General features: G+C 29.3%; 3 protein-coding genes across 4 annotated transcripts in view; 1 reads left to right on the top strand and 2 right to left on the bottom strand.

Annotated features, from left to right (window-relative positions):
* Positions 1–6,342: 6,342 nt before the first annotated feature.
* Positions 6,343–13,924, bottom strand: part of LOC119686487 (glutathione S-transferase E14) — a 7,943-nt gene continuing 361 nt past the window's right edge. The window contains exons 1-5 of one of the 2 annotated variants that reach the window (XM_038101075.1): positions 9,342–9,491; positions 8,143–8,293; positions 7,862–8,074; positions 7,677–7,799; positions 6,343–6,580 (exon numbers count right to left, since the gene is read on the bottom strand). In XM_038101075.1, the coding sequence (XP_037957003.1) occupies positions 6,377–6,580; positions 7,677–7,799; positions 7,862–8,074; positions 8,143–8,286 (684 nt within the window). In that variant the 5' untranslated portion in view covers positions 8,287–8,293; positions 9,342–9,491 and the 3' untranslated portion in view covers positions 6,343–6,376. Of the gene's footprint in view, positions 6,581–7,676; positions 7,800–7,861; positions 8,075–8,142; positions 8,294–9,341; positions 9,492–13,924 lie in introns of those variants that run through there. The other variant, XM_038101076.1, reaches the window with a different exon arrangement.
* On the top strand, positions 9,891–12,059 carry LOC119686484 (protein PTCD3 homolog, mitochondrial-like). The gene is made up of 3 exons (XM_038101070.1): positions 9,891–10,304; positions 10,374–10,769; positions 10,823–12,059. The coding sequence occupies exons 1-3, from the start codon at positions 9,972–9,974 to the stop codon at positions 12,056–12,058; spliced, it is 1,965 nt and encodes a 654-aa protein (XP_037956998.1). The 5' UTR covers positions 9,891–9,971; the 3' UTR covers position 12,059.
* Positions 13,293–13,924, bottom strand: part of LOC119686486 (probable palmitoyltransferase ZDHHC24) — an 8,190-nt gene continuing 7,558 nt past the window's right edge. The window contains exon 3 of the mRNA XM_038101074.1: positions 13,293–13,874. Coding sequence (XP_037957002.1) covers positions 13,423–13,874 — 452 coding nt within the window. The 3' untranslated portion in view covers positions 13,293–13,422. The remainder of the gene's footprint in view (positions 13,875–13,924) is intronic.

A 13,924-nucleotide genomic window follows, 5' to 3' on the forward strand; every position in this document is an offset into this window, starting at 1 on the left:
CAGATTTTTTCATGGACTTAGCGGAGCTTAATTGATCCTCTTCACTTTTTCCTTTTTGTTTAACTTTATCATCCATTTGTTCATTTAAAAGTTCTTGCTTTCTGTATATTGGCTCTGTTTGCGTATCTTTTTCTTGAAACTGTTTTTCAGATTTTTTCATGGACTTAGCGGAGCTTAATTGATCCTCTTCACTTTTTCCTTTTTGTTTAACTTTATCATCCATTTGTTCATTTAAAAGTTCTTGCTTTCTGTATATTGGCTCTGTTTGCGTATCTTTTTCTTGAAACTGTTTTTCAGATTTTTTCATGGACTTAGCGGAGCTTAATTGATCCTCTTCACTTTTTCCTTTTTGTTTAACTTTATCATCCATTTGTTCATTTAAAAGTTCTTGCTTTCTGTATATTGGCTCTGTTTGCGTATCTTTTTCTTGAAACTGTTTTTCAGATTTTTTCATGGACTTAGCGGAGCTTAATTGATCCTCTTCACTTTTTCCTTTTTGGTTAACTTTATCATCCATTTGTTCATTTAAAACTTCTTGCTTTTTGTATATTGGATCTGTTTGTGAATCTCTTTCTTGAAACTGTTTTTCAGATTTTTTCATGGACTTAGCGGAGCTTAATTGAGCCTCTTCACTTTTTCCTTTTTGTTTAACTTTATCAACCATTTGTTCATTTAAAACTTCCTGCTTTTTGTATACTGGATCAGTTTGTGTATCTTTTTCTTGAAACTGCGGTAACGGTTCTTTAGTTTTTTTCATGGAATTAGCGGAACTTAATTGATTCTCTTTACTCTTTACATTTTGTTTAACTTTTTTGTCCATTTGTTCGTTCAATATATCTGTCTTTCCATATGCTGGATCGTTGCTTGTAGAACTTGTGGGCACATTCCGGTACTTGCATGTTTCCCTATTACATGTTTCTATTTCTTTAGCTTTAACTTTTGTCTGAATTGGTACTCTATCACTCATTTTAAGCACACACTTGCAAGTTTCCTTACTAGTTCCCGCTCTTTGTCCAACGTGCCCCTTATATTGGGCAGATGAGTATTTTGCTGTACTATCAGATAAATCAGTGGATGTACGTTTGCAGCTACATTCAGTTGTTTGTTTAATTTTCATTCTCTCATTAGACATTTGCCTACATTTACAATTACCATTACCTGTAGGTTTTTCTTTATACCGATCTTCACGGTCACTCTGGTTAGAACTGTTTTTGGATGAGGTCGTGATTGACACAATTTCCTCCTCACTACTTAAAGAACCCCTAGAATAAAATTTTCGTGAACCAGAAAGTTCCTTGTTATATGTAGGCGGTTTTGCTTTCTTTTCCATTACTGTGCACATACATGACTTTTTGCTTACTTCTGATGAAAAGGAATTGTTTTGAGGTTTCATTCTATTTAGACTAGAATATTTATCTGATGACTTCGTGTTATTTGTACGAATATCATCAAAGTTGTTACGCATTTTACATTTACAAGACTCTGCTTTTTTGGTTGCATTAACATAAGATTCTTGTGATGACTGAGAATCAGTATCATTAGAAACCTTACATGAACAACTTCTATTCTTATTTTTTTTCTGCTCATTTGATTGTGACTCTCTTTGGCTCTTCAAATGATTTAAAATTTCACAGCACATTAATTTAATATCATTAAAACTATTTGATGAAGTTTTGATTCGATTGTTACTTTTATCATTTTTTACGCACTTACAAGTGGGTTTTGATCCACCACTTAAACCATTTGTTCCACCTATTGGAGTATTATGATATGTATCACTAGGTACGCACTTGCAAGTTGCTTTTGACGAATCTCTTGAACTTCTTCTCTCAACCATTCGAGAATCACTTTGTGTATTACTGTTACCGCACCCACAAATCGGTTTGGTTGCTGCACTTGAATAGTTTGTCTCACCAGTATAATTACTAGTTTCTGTATCATTGGTTACGCACTTACAAGTAGCCTTTGTAGTTGTACTTGATTTTTTTTTCGAAGTAGCACTTTTAACCTTTTTACCTTTACTATTCGAGCGTGACTTAGTTTTTTTTTCTGATTTCACTTTGCTCGACGCATTCGTTTTTTTTGCTGTTTTTTTGCTTTTACTAGTAGAACGTTTTTCTGAACCCTTGTTGGTGGTACAAGTACAAGAGCCGGATGTTACGGATGTGTCGTTAGAACTCTGACTACTAGCCGGTGGCGTAGATAAATTATGTGAATCAATAAAGTTATCACATCTGCAGGTATTAAGACTTCTTACAAATTCTGCACATATTCGTTCAAAATCATCGTTTCTTTTAGTATTTTTATTTATGGTATTGTTCTTGGAATAACCTATAGTGAAATCATTTTGATTTGGAATTACATAGTCATTGTAATTCTCCCGCATGCAACTACAAAATGAATTATCGCTTATTTCCTCTGTAGCTGCACTGCACGAACATGATTCCCATATATTTTCATTTTTTAAATTTTTTTCAAGCAATTCCGTTTCACTATAACTAGCAGAAAAGGAATCTTCCACTTCTGAAGATTGTGTACAACTGCACTCTGACTCAGCTTCTAATTGATCATCATCTAATTGATATACATTTTCACTTTCAATCTCTTCTTTAGTTTTTTGGTATTGTTTTCTTTCATTCGAATTGTTGTATTTTTCATAATTTTTTTTGTATACAGGATTTTCACCAAATTTATCCATACCTTCAATGTTCTGATACACGTTTATTTCATCAGCATACATATTATTTTCTTCTGCTACAGTTTCATAAAAATGTACCTTTTCTTCTTCTTCGTACCTTTCATAAGTGTTTTTATTATATTCTTGTTCTCTAGTTTTGTCTAACTTTTTATTATTATCTTCTCTTCCAGTTTTATCAGATTTTTTCCTATTATATCGTTCCCTAGTTTTATCTGATTTTATATTATTTTCGTATTCTTTAAATTTCGGTGAATTTTCATTACTTTTATAATTTTCATATATTTGTTGATTGTTTTCAATTGTATCAAAACTTGGAAAAGCTCTGAATTTATCAGGTACATCTGCTGCATTTACATAATTGTTGCGCGACATAACACTACCGGAGCGCGGTGGCACCTTTACTTTAATACTATCCTCCATGAAATTACTAACTCGACCGAACGATCTAGTTTCGTTATCAGTCTGGTCATTATTTTCTAATGCCTGTATTCGAGAATAATTCATTTTTTTAACATTTTCATGATAAAGTTGTTGCATTTCATTACTTATCCAATGTTTAAAATCTTGATAGTTATTTGCAGTCACGTCTCTTGGTACAGCTTTAGAAGTTGAAAATCCGTAAATAAATAAATCATCTGTTGGTAGCACTTCGGCGTCTGTTTGTATAGCCGCACTTTCTCTATCCCTGTCCATTTGGTTGTTTATACTTCTTCGTCTAGTAGCTTCTGCTATATCCGAACTTGTTGCTTGACTAGCTTTATCACTTAGTGGACTCGCACCACCAAGAGTTCTTATATTAACATTTGTATTACTCAATTTACATCGATCTGCTACAAATAAAATATACAACTTAAGATGAGAACTACAAAATTATATATAATAGATTACCATATTTTCTACATATTCTTTTTATCTCTTCACCAGTAATGTGACGTTTATGTTTCTTTTTCAATTCATCTTCAAAACTAATATCACTTTTAGAAAAAGATGTAGAACTATTAGAATCACATATTTCACTTTCTGATAATGCGAACTCTACTTTCCGACTGTTTATGTAATGTATGAATAATTGTCGTTGATGCTCAATAACTGCAGAATATATTTAAAAATGGTTAAGTTTAATTCTGTGTACTAGTAGATAGCGAATGCAATACGTACCGCCTTCATTTAATTTATATGCAGACATTTTACGCATACGATTAAACCAGATCCACAAATTTGGCCATATCTCTATGCTCTCATATATGGGAAATAACAAATTGAAAACACTCACTGTACTCAAAATTGCGATATCAGCAATAGTCAACTAAAAGTGTTTAATGTAATAAATTATTACGATACGTAAAAGTCATTTGATAAGTCAATATATCTTTCCCAATAAATATCAGAAATATCCACAAAAAAGCAATTTAATCATAATTTTTAACGTGTTTAATCTTAGAATCCTAGTTTGATTCCATACACTACTATAACTATTTCTAACTTAAATAAACACTTATATACGTGTGAGGTTTCCATCATCCCTCACTCCCAATGAAGCACATGGCAACGAACGTCTACCTTACTAATACTAATCGTAATGAAATATGTGTGACCATGTAATAAAACTTTTTACACGTTTAGATGGACACTATTCTAGGTCCAAATCAAAAACACTTCCAAATAGTTGGAGCTTCAAACTAAAACAATAATTATCAAACACATGAACAAACACAAATTAACACACACAAAAGGGCGCAAATAACGGCAGCAATACGAACGTATCCAATGGATCTTATTTATATTTTATTAGAACTTACCCCTCTTTGCATTCATATTCAATTACAAGCAAAGAGAGTGTTCATACAGATAACTGTGAAATTGGAAGATAACATCAAGCAATTGTATTAATCAATCGCAAGAAATGTAAAATCCTTGCGAAACAACTTCTTGAGATTTTAATACGAAAAGACATCTGCTCCCATAGTTTGCTTTCAGAAAACATTTTAAAACTGAACTCAGTAACAATTATAAATGGGTTGGTATATATAAAGCCTATAACATAAACTAGAACATACTAACTTGGTAAACTAACGATCCTCACTGAAAAAAAAACTAGTACAGTAGTTTATTGATCGGAGTTGAACCCATAAACCTCGACCTCGAAGCCCGGAATCATACTGTTAGGTAGTAATTCCTATTCAGAAAGAATAAAGAAAGCTATGCTGCGACTAACTACCAAATCTACTAAAGCGATTATCGAAATCGCTTATAGGACTTTTCAACCTCAAACAGTTGAAGGATTGTATGCAACTAAATAAAAACAATATAAAAATCATAACCGGAATTCTGACAGAATATTGCAATAACTTACTCTCATGAAACTTTTTAGTTCTGCAGAATAGTTTGGCCAGCACTAATGCATAAACGAAGGAAGTATCTAGGTGCGCATCTCATATTGGATGAAGAAATACAACTCGGGGTACAATACTACAATTTATGGAGGAAATTGCATTTGGGACATAATAGAACTCTAGTTTACAATGGAAATTCCCCAAACATAATATTGTAATAATGAAATAATTATACTTATTATAATAAGTATACTTATTATACTTAATATAAATAGAGTTATAAATTTTATTGTTTTCAATAGAAAAAATTAAAAATACTAATTCAAAATTATTGTGATACAAAATTACCACAAGCGATAATTAAGTGAGGAAGTAATAACTACAGTTTTCGAGTGAAACGATTTAAGTCAATTTCTAGCATTATTAAGTATTGAGTAGAATATATATTGAAAATCGACACCAACCATCCCCTCCACTCATAAAATGTTTTTCCTCTATTGCATGATAGTCGCATGATAATAATAACCAAACATACTTACAGTATTTGCTGCGACATAATTCCATAAGGTTAAAAATGTATTCAGTTCGGTATAAATTTTTTCCGTTTTTTGTTTAAAAGAATTGTGTAAAGCAGTAGGCATGTTCTTTTGTTTAATATTTTCCTAAAGTAAATATTCAAATTAGAATCAAATATGTTTCGTATGATCGTCAATATAATGATATTTACAACAATTGTTATATACAATTCCTGCATTACTTTAGCCTCGAATTGCAGTCTATGTGTGATATTTGAACGTTTCTCAGAATCTTCCGGAAAAAACGATACATCATTATGAGCTTCACACAAATACATTAGAATCGTATGACTATTAACAAGTACAAGATCCTCTATAACCAATGCGGGTACAGGTGGCTCATTCTCTGCATCAATCATATACTAAGGATACATTCACAAAGGATTAAATGGGATTACAACAATTTGATAGGTAATAATTTTTACTTATTATGGTAACGTGATATACCTTACGATCATTTTTAATTTTTTCTACATCACACAGTTTCACATCGTCTATATCTAACAAGTGGATGAGCATTAAGCAACTACATGATTGTGGACTTAAATCATAATATAATGTGGCCTTCTCATCCATTTCTGTGAAACGTGATTTTTGCACCGATGCCCTTGCTTACAATTTTACAGAAAATTTTGCATTGTCGAAAATTATGTACCAAAACAAAAAAAAAACTTAACAAAATTAATATTTACTAAACCAAAAAAAAATTATTTTAATTTTAATCATTTATCTCAAAGTATACATTGATGCATATTTAAATATATATAGTTTTACTTCGAGGAAGGAAACTTAAACTTTCCCATTTGTTCCACAACATTTCGCAACTTTTCTAAGCCAATGCTATTGACTTCATATTCCGGTAGAGCTTGCATGCTTTGGAACCACTTCAAGAGGCGAGGCCAACGTTTATCAATCGGAAACATTAGATTCACTGTACTCGCTGTGGTTATCAGAGATACATCAGCTATGGTTAACTAAAAATAAATTAAAAATTATGTAAATTTCAACGTATTTGTGGTTTAAAAATAATATTTATTAATTTTTGTTTTAATAAAATATATATATAATATCAATATACATATATGTATATATATAATATATAAATATATGTATATATGTATATATAAACTTAATGGAAACACATAAGCAATGTAATTTGGTTCCCAATTTCAAACTTCTAATTTAATCTTAGAATGTGTTTGCAGGCTAGTTTAGCACGGTAGCTACACAATCTATAGAAAAATTATAAATGTTATAATAAAGCACTCCATGTGTACAGATATATTTACTTTATAATCCGGTAGTATTAATAGCGAAATGGTTAATTTTTTTATGTAATCAGGATGAATGTTGATTGTTAAATAAATAAAATATTGGAAAATTCAAAATAAATTTGTTAGATTACAGCATGAATAAAGTTATAATACTATCAAGGCTACTGGTAGATATGAGAAATATGCGTGGAGAATTTTATAATTAAATATATAAAAAGGACGCTACAAATGCGTCTATTAAATCCTGATGTGAATTCCTGTTATTCTAAGTTATGTTAGGTTTGAAATATTTATATTGTTGAGATACTTTAAATTTTTTCAGAGTCTAAACAACATTTTGAGAAGGTCATGACTATGAGATTTACAAAAAGCCTAAATTGCATTGATATGGAAATCTATTTTCTAGGGTTTGTATAACCCATAGCACTAAAGTTTTTGAGATGTAGCACTAAATTTAATTCAAGTTTCAAAACCTTTTTATATAATCCGTGGATTTGAGAACAGAAGATGGGTGGAAGTTTTACTTACCGCTTTACAAAATCTATAATTTGCATTCTTTATTTGCATCTATAAGATGAATATGTCTAATAAGAAAACCAGTAATTAATTAATGGAGATGAATTTAGGGAATCTGCATTCTTTTTTTGCATTTAAAAGATGAATTTGTCTAATAACAAAAGCAGTAATTAATGAATTGAGATCAATTTAGACTAAAAAATAGTCTAGTTTTAAGGTATTTTGGCTTCATGCTAGTTCTAAATAGTGATGTATTCAGTTACCTAATATACCAACTTACCTTATCACCCGCAAAATAAGTTTGAGGCATTAAAAATTTCTCCATTGCAGTATAAGCTTCATGAATCTTACGTTCATGATAAGACACATCTATATTCGAAAATCCCTTTCGAACTATTTCCGACTATATGGCAAAAAAAAAAATGGAATAAATAAAACTTTTGTATTTTTATATACTATAGCTACCATTAAATCACTATCTCTACGGAATAGAACTGAACATTCAAAAAATAGTAAATTAATAATTTTCAGACGGTCTCTCATTAGTTCTGGAAATAAATCTTTTTTAACGTTTTTATCTTCGAACATATCGCATAAATATATAAGAATGGCGTGGCTGTCAGTTAATACTACATCATCACCATTAACAAGAACGGGTACGGTATGAACCGGATTTAACTAAAATTAAAGCAATTTATTGTATATAAATTCTTATTTTATCTCAATTTATTTATTTTTTTTTTTACCTGCATAAATTCGTTTTGAAATTGTTCGCCTTTAAATAAATCTACAAATTTATACTCTACATCGATATTTAACATTTTTATTAATATTAAACAGCTACGCGCTGGGGGACTACGATCATCATAATACAATACTGGCTTCTGCATTGTGTATCTGTAATATAGCAAGAAAGTATGAAAAACGAAATAAAATATTTTATAATTTAAAAATAACAGAATAAAACTTTTTTATATATAAACTTTACCCTTCCGTGCTGCAAATTCAACCATATCGAAACTGTTTTCTAAATTTTTATTCCAAAAAATTTAATATGAGTATAACTTATAATGTTAAATTTGCATGTACGGAATTTGAAAATGTAAATAAATTAATTTAATTAAATTAAAAGATTTAACCCTATTAGCAACCATCAACGTTAATCTTTACACCTTAACGGCATTAACTTTGTCAAATACTGCATTTTAAACAGGTACCAATGCTAATATTTAACTAATTTATTTAATTAAAATAATGGTTTTTAGAAAAAACCAACATGTGCTTCTTTAACTCTTTTATCATAAATGTATGAGAATAAAACTTATATTTTACAGATCCATGAGACATCTTATTTTCGACAATCTAAGTTTCATTCCTACTTTTATGACGATATTTTGTAAATAATATAATATTATAAATTTTATATTATTTAAAAATAAATAAGTTATATTTATATACTTTAATTTTATCGTATATATTTTTATATTTAATATTTATACATATATTATATACAATATATGCATGCAACGCATTTTAATTGCAATTAAATCGTCCAAGAAATATCGACCTTCACCACAAATGCAAGTATTTATAAATCCACATAAATAATGTGCTAAATTTATTATAATAATTATTATTATGATATATATACTTATTGTTTATAAATTATTTACAATACAATTATTTTGTTATTATTAAAATAATGTATATGTGCAATGTATATTATTTAACTTCATTATACCTGCGATTGGAAATATTTCAAATTTATACGAAGTATTTACTAAATTTGCTCCACTGTGTGGTAACATAATTCCTTTACCACAAATGCAACAGTTTGTAAATCCACATGAATGAATGATATTGCTCTATTTACAATTTTTATCATATGCATATATACATATTTATATACACTTATTATTCATAAATTATTTGCAATACTACTTACTTGTATAAAAATGTATAAAAAAGCCTAAACCAACCAAATCTCACAACGTTCAACAGATTACTGTCTGACTGCACAACATATACCGGCTTTAATGTGAATTTGAGTTAAAAATGAAGGTTTTATAATATGTACATATTACTCGCGTATATATACAAATATTTCTTTAAACTAACAAAAAAAATATCCAAATATTTCATTTAATGTCACTTAATATTTACTTTTTGTAGTACACTCGTATAATATTATTTTGCTTTGTTTGGTTTTAAACTAAACTAATAATGCAGTACTTACACTTTTTAAATTAAACAAAATCTTTTAATAACAAAAATAATAATAAAACTATTTTATATACAATTTATTACTGTCTTTTAAAGCTTTTTTTAATTAATAGGTATATTATGCGCATAGATAAAGTACCTAAGACCTACATATATTGTTTATATTTGAATTATATACATATTTACCCGCAAGATGTCGCGCACATTAAATGTCATTGGTTAAAACAGCTGTTTGAGTTAACCTTAAAATTTTCTACCACAGTTCATAACAGAGAATTTTTGTGGAGCACTAATATATATATTTAATTGAAAATTAATCCATTATAAATAATTTTACTTAAAAAACTCAAAAATGTTTTTAAGTCGAAGATTTCAATTCATTAATAAGTTAACGAAAAACCGCTACATAAACAGCATTTCTAATGTGAGCATGCAAAAGACGGATGCTACAGCAAATAATGAAGAAATTGAAGTGCCGAATCGTATTCATCGTTCTTCCACGGATATATTATATGCTTTAGCCAGTACTGTTGGTCGAGATCCTACCGCACCACACTATAAATACCACGATGATCCTTTTCTTATACCTGTTTCAAACATGAGCAAACGTACTTATGCTATGGCGCAAGAATCTGGCAGAAAAGCAGCAAAATGGATAAGAGAACAACATAGAGAACTATTTTTGGTAAGAAAATAACTATTAAATACACAATATTAATATTATTATTAATATTAAACATAATATTGTTTCCAGCATCAAGAAGCACAACCTGCTATTGAAGAATTTGTGCCTAAAATGGTTTTTAATGAGGAATCTGTGATAAATAATACAACACTTAACGATCTCATATTGAGATCCCAAGTTACAGATGCAGTATTTGTATACAATATAATGAAAGAGAAAAACATAGAAATCACTACAGAATTGAAACAAAGTCTATTGGAATTAATTTGTTTTTACAACAATGTAGAACCACTTCCAGAGGAATTTATTGAAGAACGTTGGTTTAAACAAAATAATGAAACACGCGATCGAAGTCGTAAAACGTGGAAAGATGGAGATTTAGCCGAACAAATTTTTAATGAAATCGAACCAAAGACAACTTCAACTTATGCTGCTATAATTAGAGGCATGGCAAAATATTATCAGGTTTTGTAATAACAAATTTTTCATAAATAACTATTAATGAATTTTTTTTCTAGGTTGAGCGTGCATATGCAATGTTTGAGCAGGCTTTAGAAAAACAAATTGATTTAGACACAACTACATTCAATGCAATTTTAGGTGTAACAAATTTCTTAAAAGAAACTGCGGATCAACGTTGGGAACTTTGTCGGCAAGTTTTGCAACAAATGGCGACATTACAAATTAAGCCAAATTTAGGTACCATGAATTCACTGCTGGAATGTTTAACCACATTTGGAAACTACAAGTTTGCACGTAGCTGCGCACTGCAAGTACTTGCTGAATTCAAACTTCTAAATATACGACCTAGTCTGGGAACTTATTATTACATACTTACCATATTTTGTCGGGACCGCTCACCAGTTTCGCATGTAATTGTCGATATACTAAATGAAATACAGGACAAAGAGTTTTCTATAGAACACCACAAAGATACATATTTTTTTGTAACAGCAATGGATGTATGCCGAAATCATTTACATGACAAATCTATTGCCAGAAAAGTCGATGCACTACTTCATACAGGCAATAACTATAATCTTATTGGTGATTCATTTAAAGAATCTGTTTATTATCGACATTATTTTGCATTACTTTGTCAAACGGAACCTGTTGAGGAATTTATGCAAACATATGATAAATTAGTACCTAATATCTATATTCCCGAGCCAGGTGTTATGGAAGAACTGTTAAAAGCTGTTGAACTGAATGCAGCTATTGAACTCGTTCCCCGCTTATGGTCCGACATGATTATCTTTGATCATCTAGGTCGTGAGAGTTTAATAAATCGTATACTTAACATAATGGTAAGCAATAAGCCAGATATAAGTATTCCTATCCAAGAACAATTACCTCAACAATTCGCCAAAGTAGCGCTTGATATTTACAATAAAATACAAGAAACTCAAGGTCGAGCCAAAAAAATTTCATTTACTGGCCAAATGATTGGTGACATATTAACATTAACAGTACGTGGCGACGATTTTGAAAGTGCTTCACAAATTTTCACAAATATAGATAAAAATCAACATCGTATACCCGGTACACCTTCAGAAACTTCACTGCTAGAATTCGTTAATAGCTGTATTACGCATAAATCACCTTCACAAGCTATTGTTTGCTTACAGTACACAGTAGAAAATAATATGAATGCAGTGGCGATGGCAAAACAAATTCACAATGGATTTACTTTGAATGAAGTGCACTTATCAAAAATAAAATCATTAGTTGGAGATTCATATTTAAGTGATTAAACATAATAATACATTAGTAAATATTTATTAATAATTAATATGTGTTATTGCAATAATTTTTACATTTATAAAATATATTTGTTGTTGACAAATACTATCCAATTTAATTTATTTAATTCAATTTTAAATGATCTTTACAACTCGTTGCCAGATTTTGATCTAAAGTAACTATACTCCGTGAGAACCTTTTCTAGTCACGTTATCAAGTCTGATTAGTACTCTGTTAAACTAAACACTTTACCCATATCTAAAAACTATATTTTATAAACTCTATCTGCTATCTTTATTATGAACCACATATTTCAATCACCAAAAGGTAGATCCTTCCAACATCAAGTATATATATATATATATTATTGAGCCAACAACTTAATATGAGTTTATCAGCTTAGAAGATTGTAGGCTAGGTAGCGCTTATTTTTTGAGCTGCAAAGTGAAAACATAAGTAAAAAGTTAAAAAAAATCAATACAAAAATAAAGTGAATACACCTAACAACTTCAAGAAAACTAATTAAGAAAACTGATTAAGGGTATTATTTGAAAACATCAAAACGTATTAAAAAAAATATCTTAATGTTATATTTTTTTTCCCAAGAGTGACGCATCTTTATGACGAAAAGAAACTATCTATTTAAAAGTTAGACGGATTCGAATAGAAAAGAAACGACAAAGACAAATATTTAGTTAATTTATTGAAATTTGGTTGACCTTACAACGCTGTTTCGAGAATTGCCCAGTACTTATCAGTATCATCAATGGGTTTAGGAAATATTCGAATTTTTTTTAATTAGTTTGTAGTCGTTTCGACTGCAAGTGCCAGACTTAGAACTCAGGCCTGTCAAATTAGAAGCGACGACTAGTCGTGTTTTTTCGCAAGTAGCCAAGGCTACACAAATTTTCAATGCTTCAGGTTTTTTATTTAATTAGTGACACTAACCAAAGCATAAATATCTTAACTTCACATCATTTAAATTTCAAAACGCATTTATTTCTTTTAATGTACTTGTATTGAAATGTGTCCATAGAAAAAGATATTAATTATATTTTTGTCGTGATAACAATCCACAATAATTCTTAAAAATATTTTGATAAAGTTACTAAATTAAAATATATAATATTCTTTGGTATATGAAATGTATAATATATTAACAATAAATACATTTATGAATTAATTTGTAAACATTTACAAATGCTTTTTAATAAAAAAAAAATTTCCTATAAATATTATAAATAAATTTGTGTAAAAATGGCATAAATTTTTTTGTTTTAAAAAATGATTCAATACTGCTTTGAGAACCTTAATAAAATGACATGAAAATTGACTAAATGCTATAGTTCATACAATATAAAAAAATTTTTTTTATTTAACGATTTTTTACTGATTGCTGTAATATTGTTTCCCAGTGTATCCCATCATGCGGTAATGGACTATATATAAATGGTGAAATCCAAACAAGATGCATTCGTTTACCCAATACCATTTCTAAATTCTGCTTCCAACCAAGATCGTATTTAGGGGATGTACGCTCATAAGCCACAGCACCTTTGAGAATGCTTGGTATATGGTATATTAGTAATACCAAAGAAAATGCAAATGTAATTATGTTCAACACATAAATAAGTAAATAAAAATTAGCCCATGAATAATTAAACGTTAGCATAAACATTGGTAAAATTATTTTTAAAATTGTACTGGCATTGGCATAAGTATCAGCGTGTAACCACCAGAAATATACACTATTATAACAGGTTGTATAAGCTGAACCAATGACCAAATATATTAAGAAGTATATGAAATAACGATGATTATGATGACCAATACAATATCCAGTAAAAAGACAATGATGATCACGTTTCAATATACAA

The sequence above is a fragment of the Teleopsis dalmanni genome, chromosome 2 (assembly GCF_002237135.1).
Source record: "Teleopsis dalmanni isolate 2A chromosome 2, ASM223713v2, whole genome shotgun sequence".
NCBI lineage: Eukaryota > Metazoa > Arthropoda > Insecta > Diptera > Diopsidae > Teleopsis > Teleopsis dalmanni.

Coding starts and splice junctions, on each gene's coding strand:
- LOC119686484 (XM_038101070.1), top strand. CDS start 9,972: ATGTTTTTAAGTCGAAGATTTCAATTCATTAATAAGTTAACGAAAAAC. Junction 10,305..10,373: donor AACATAGAGAACTATTTTTG/GTAAGAAAATAA, acceptor TATTGTTTCCAG/CATCAAGAAGCACAACCTGC. Junction 10,770..10,822: donor GCATGGCAAAATATTATCAG/GTTTTGTAATAA, acceptor TTTTTTTTCTAG/GTTGAGCGTGCATATGCAAT.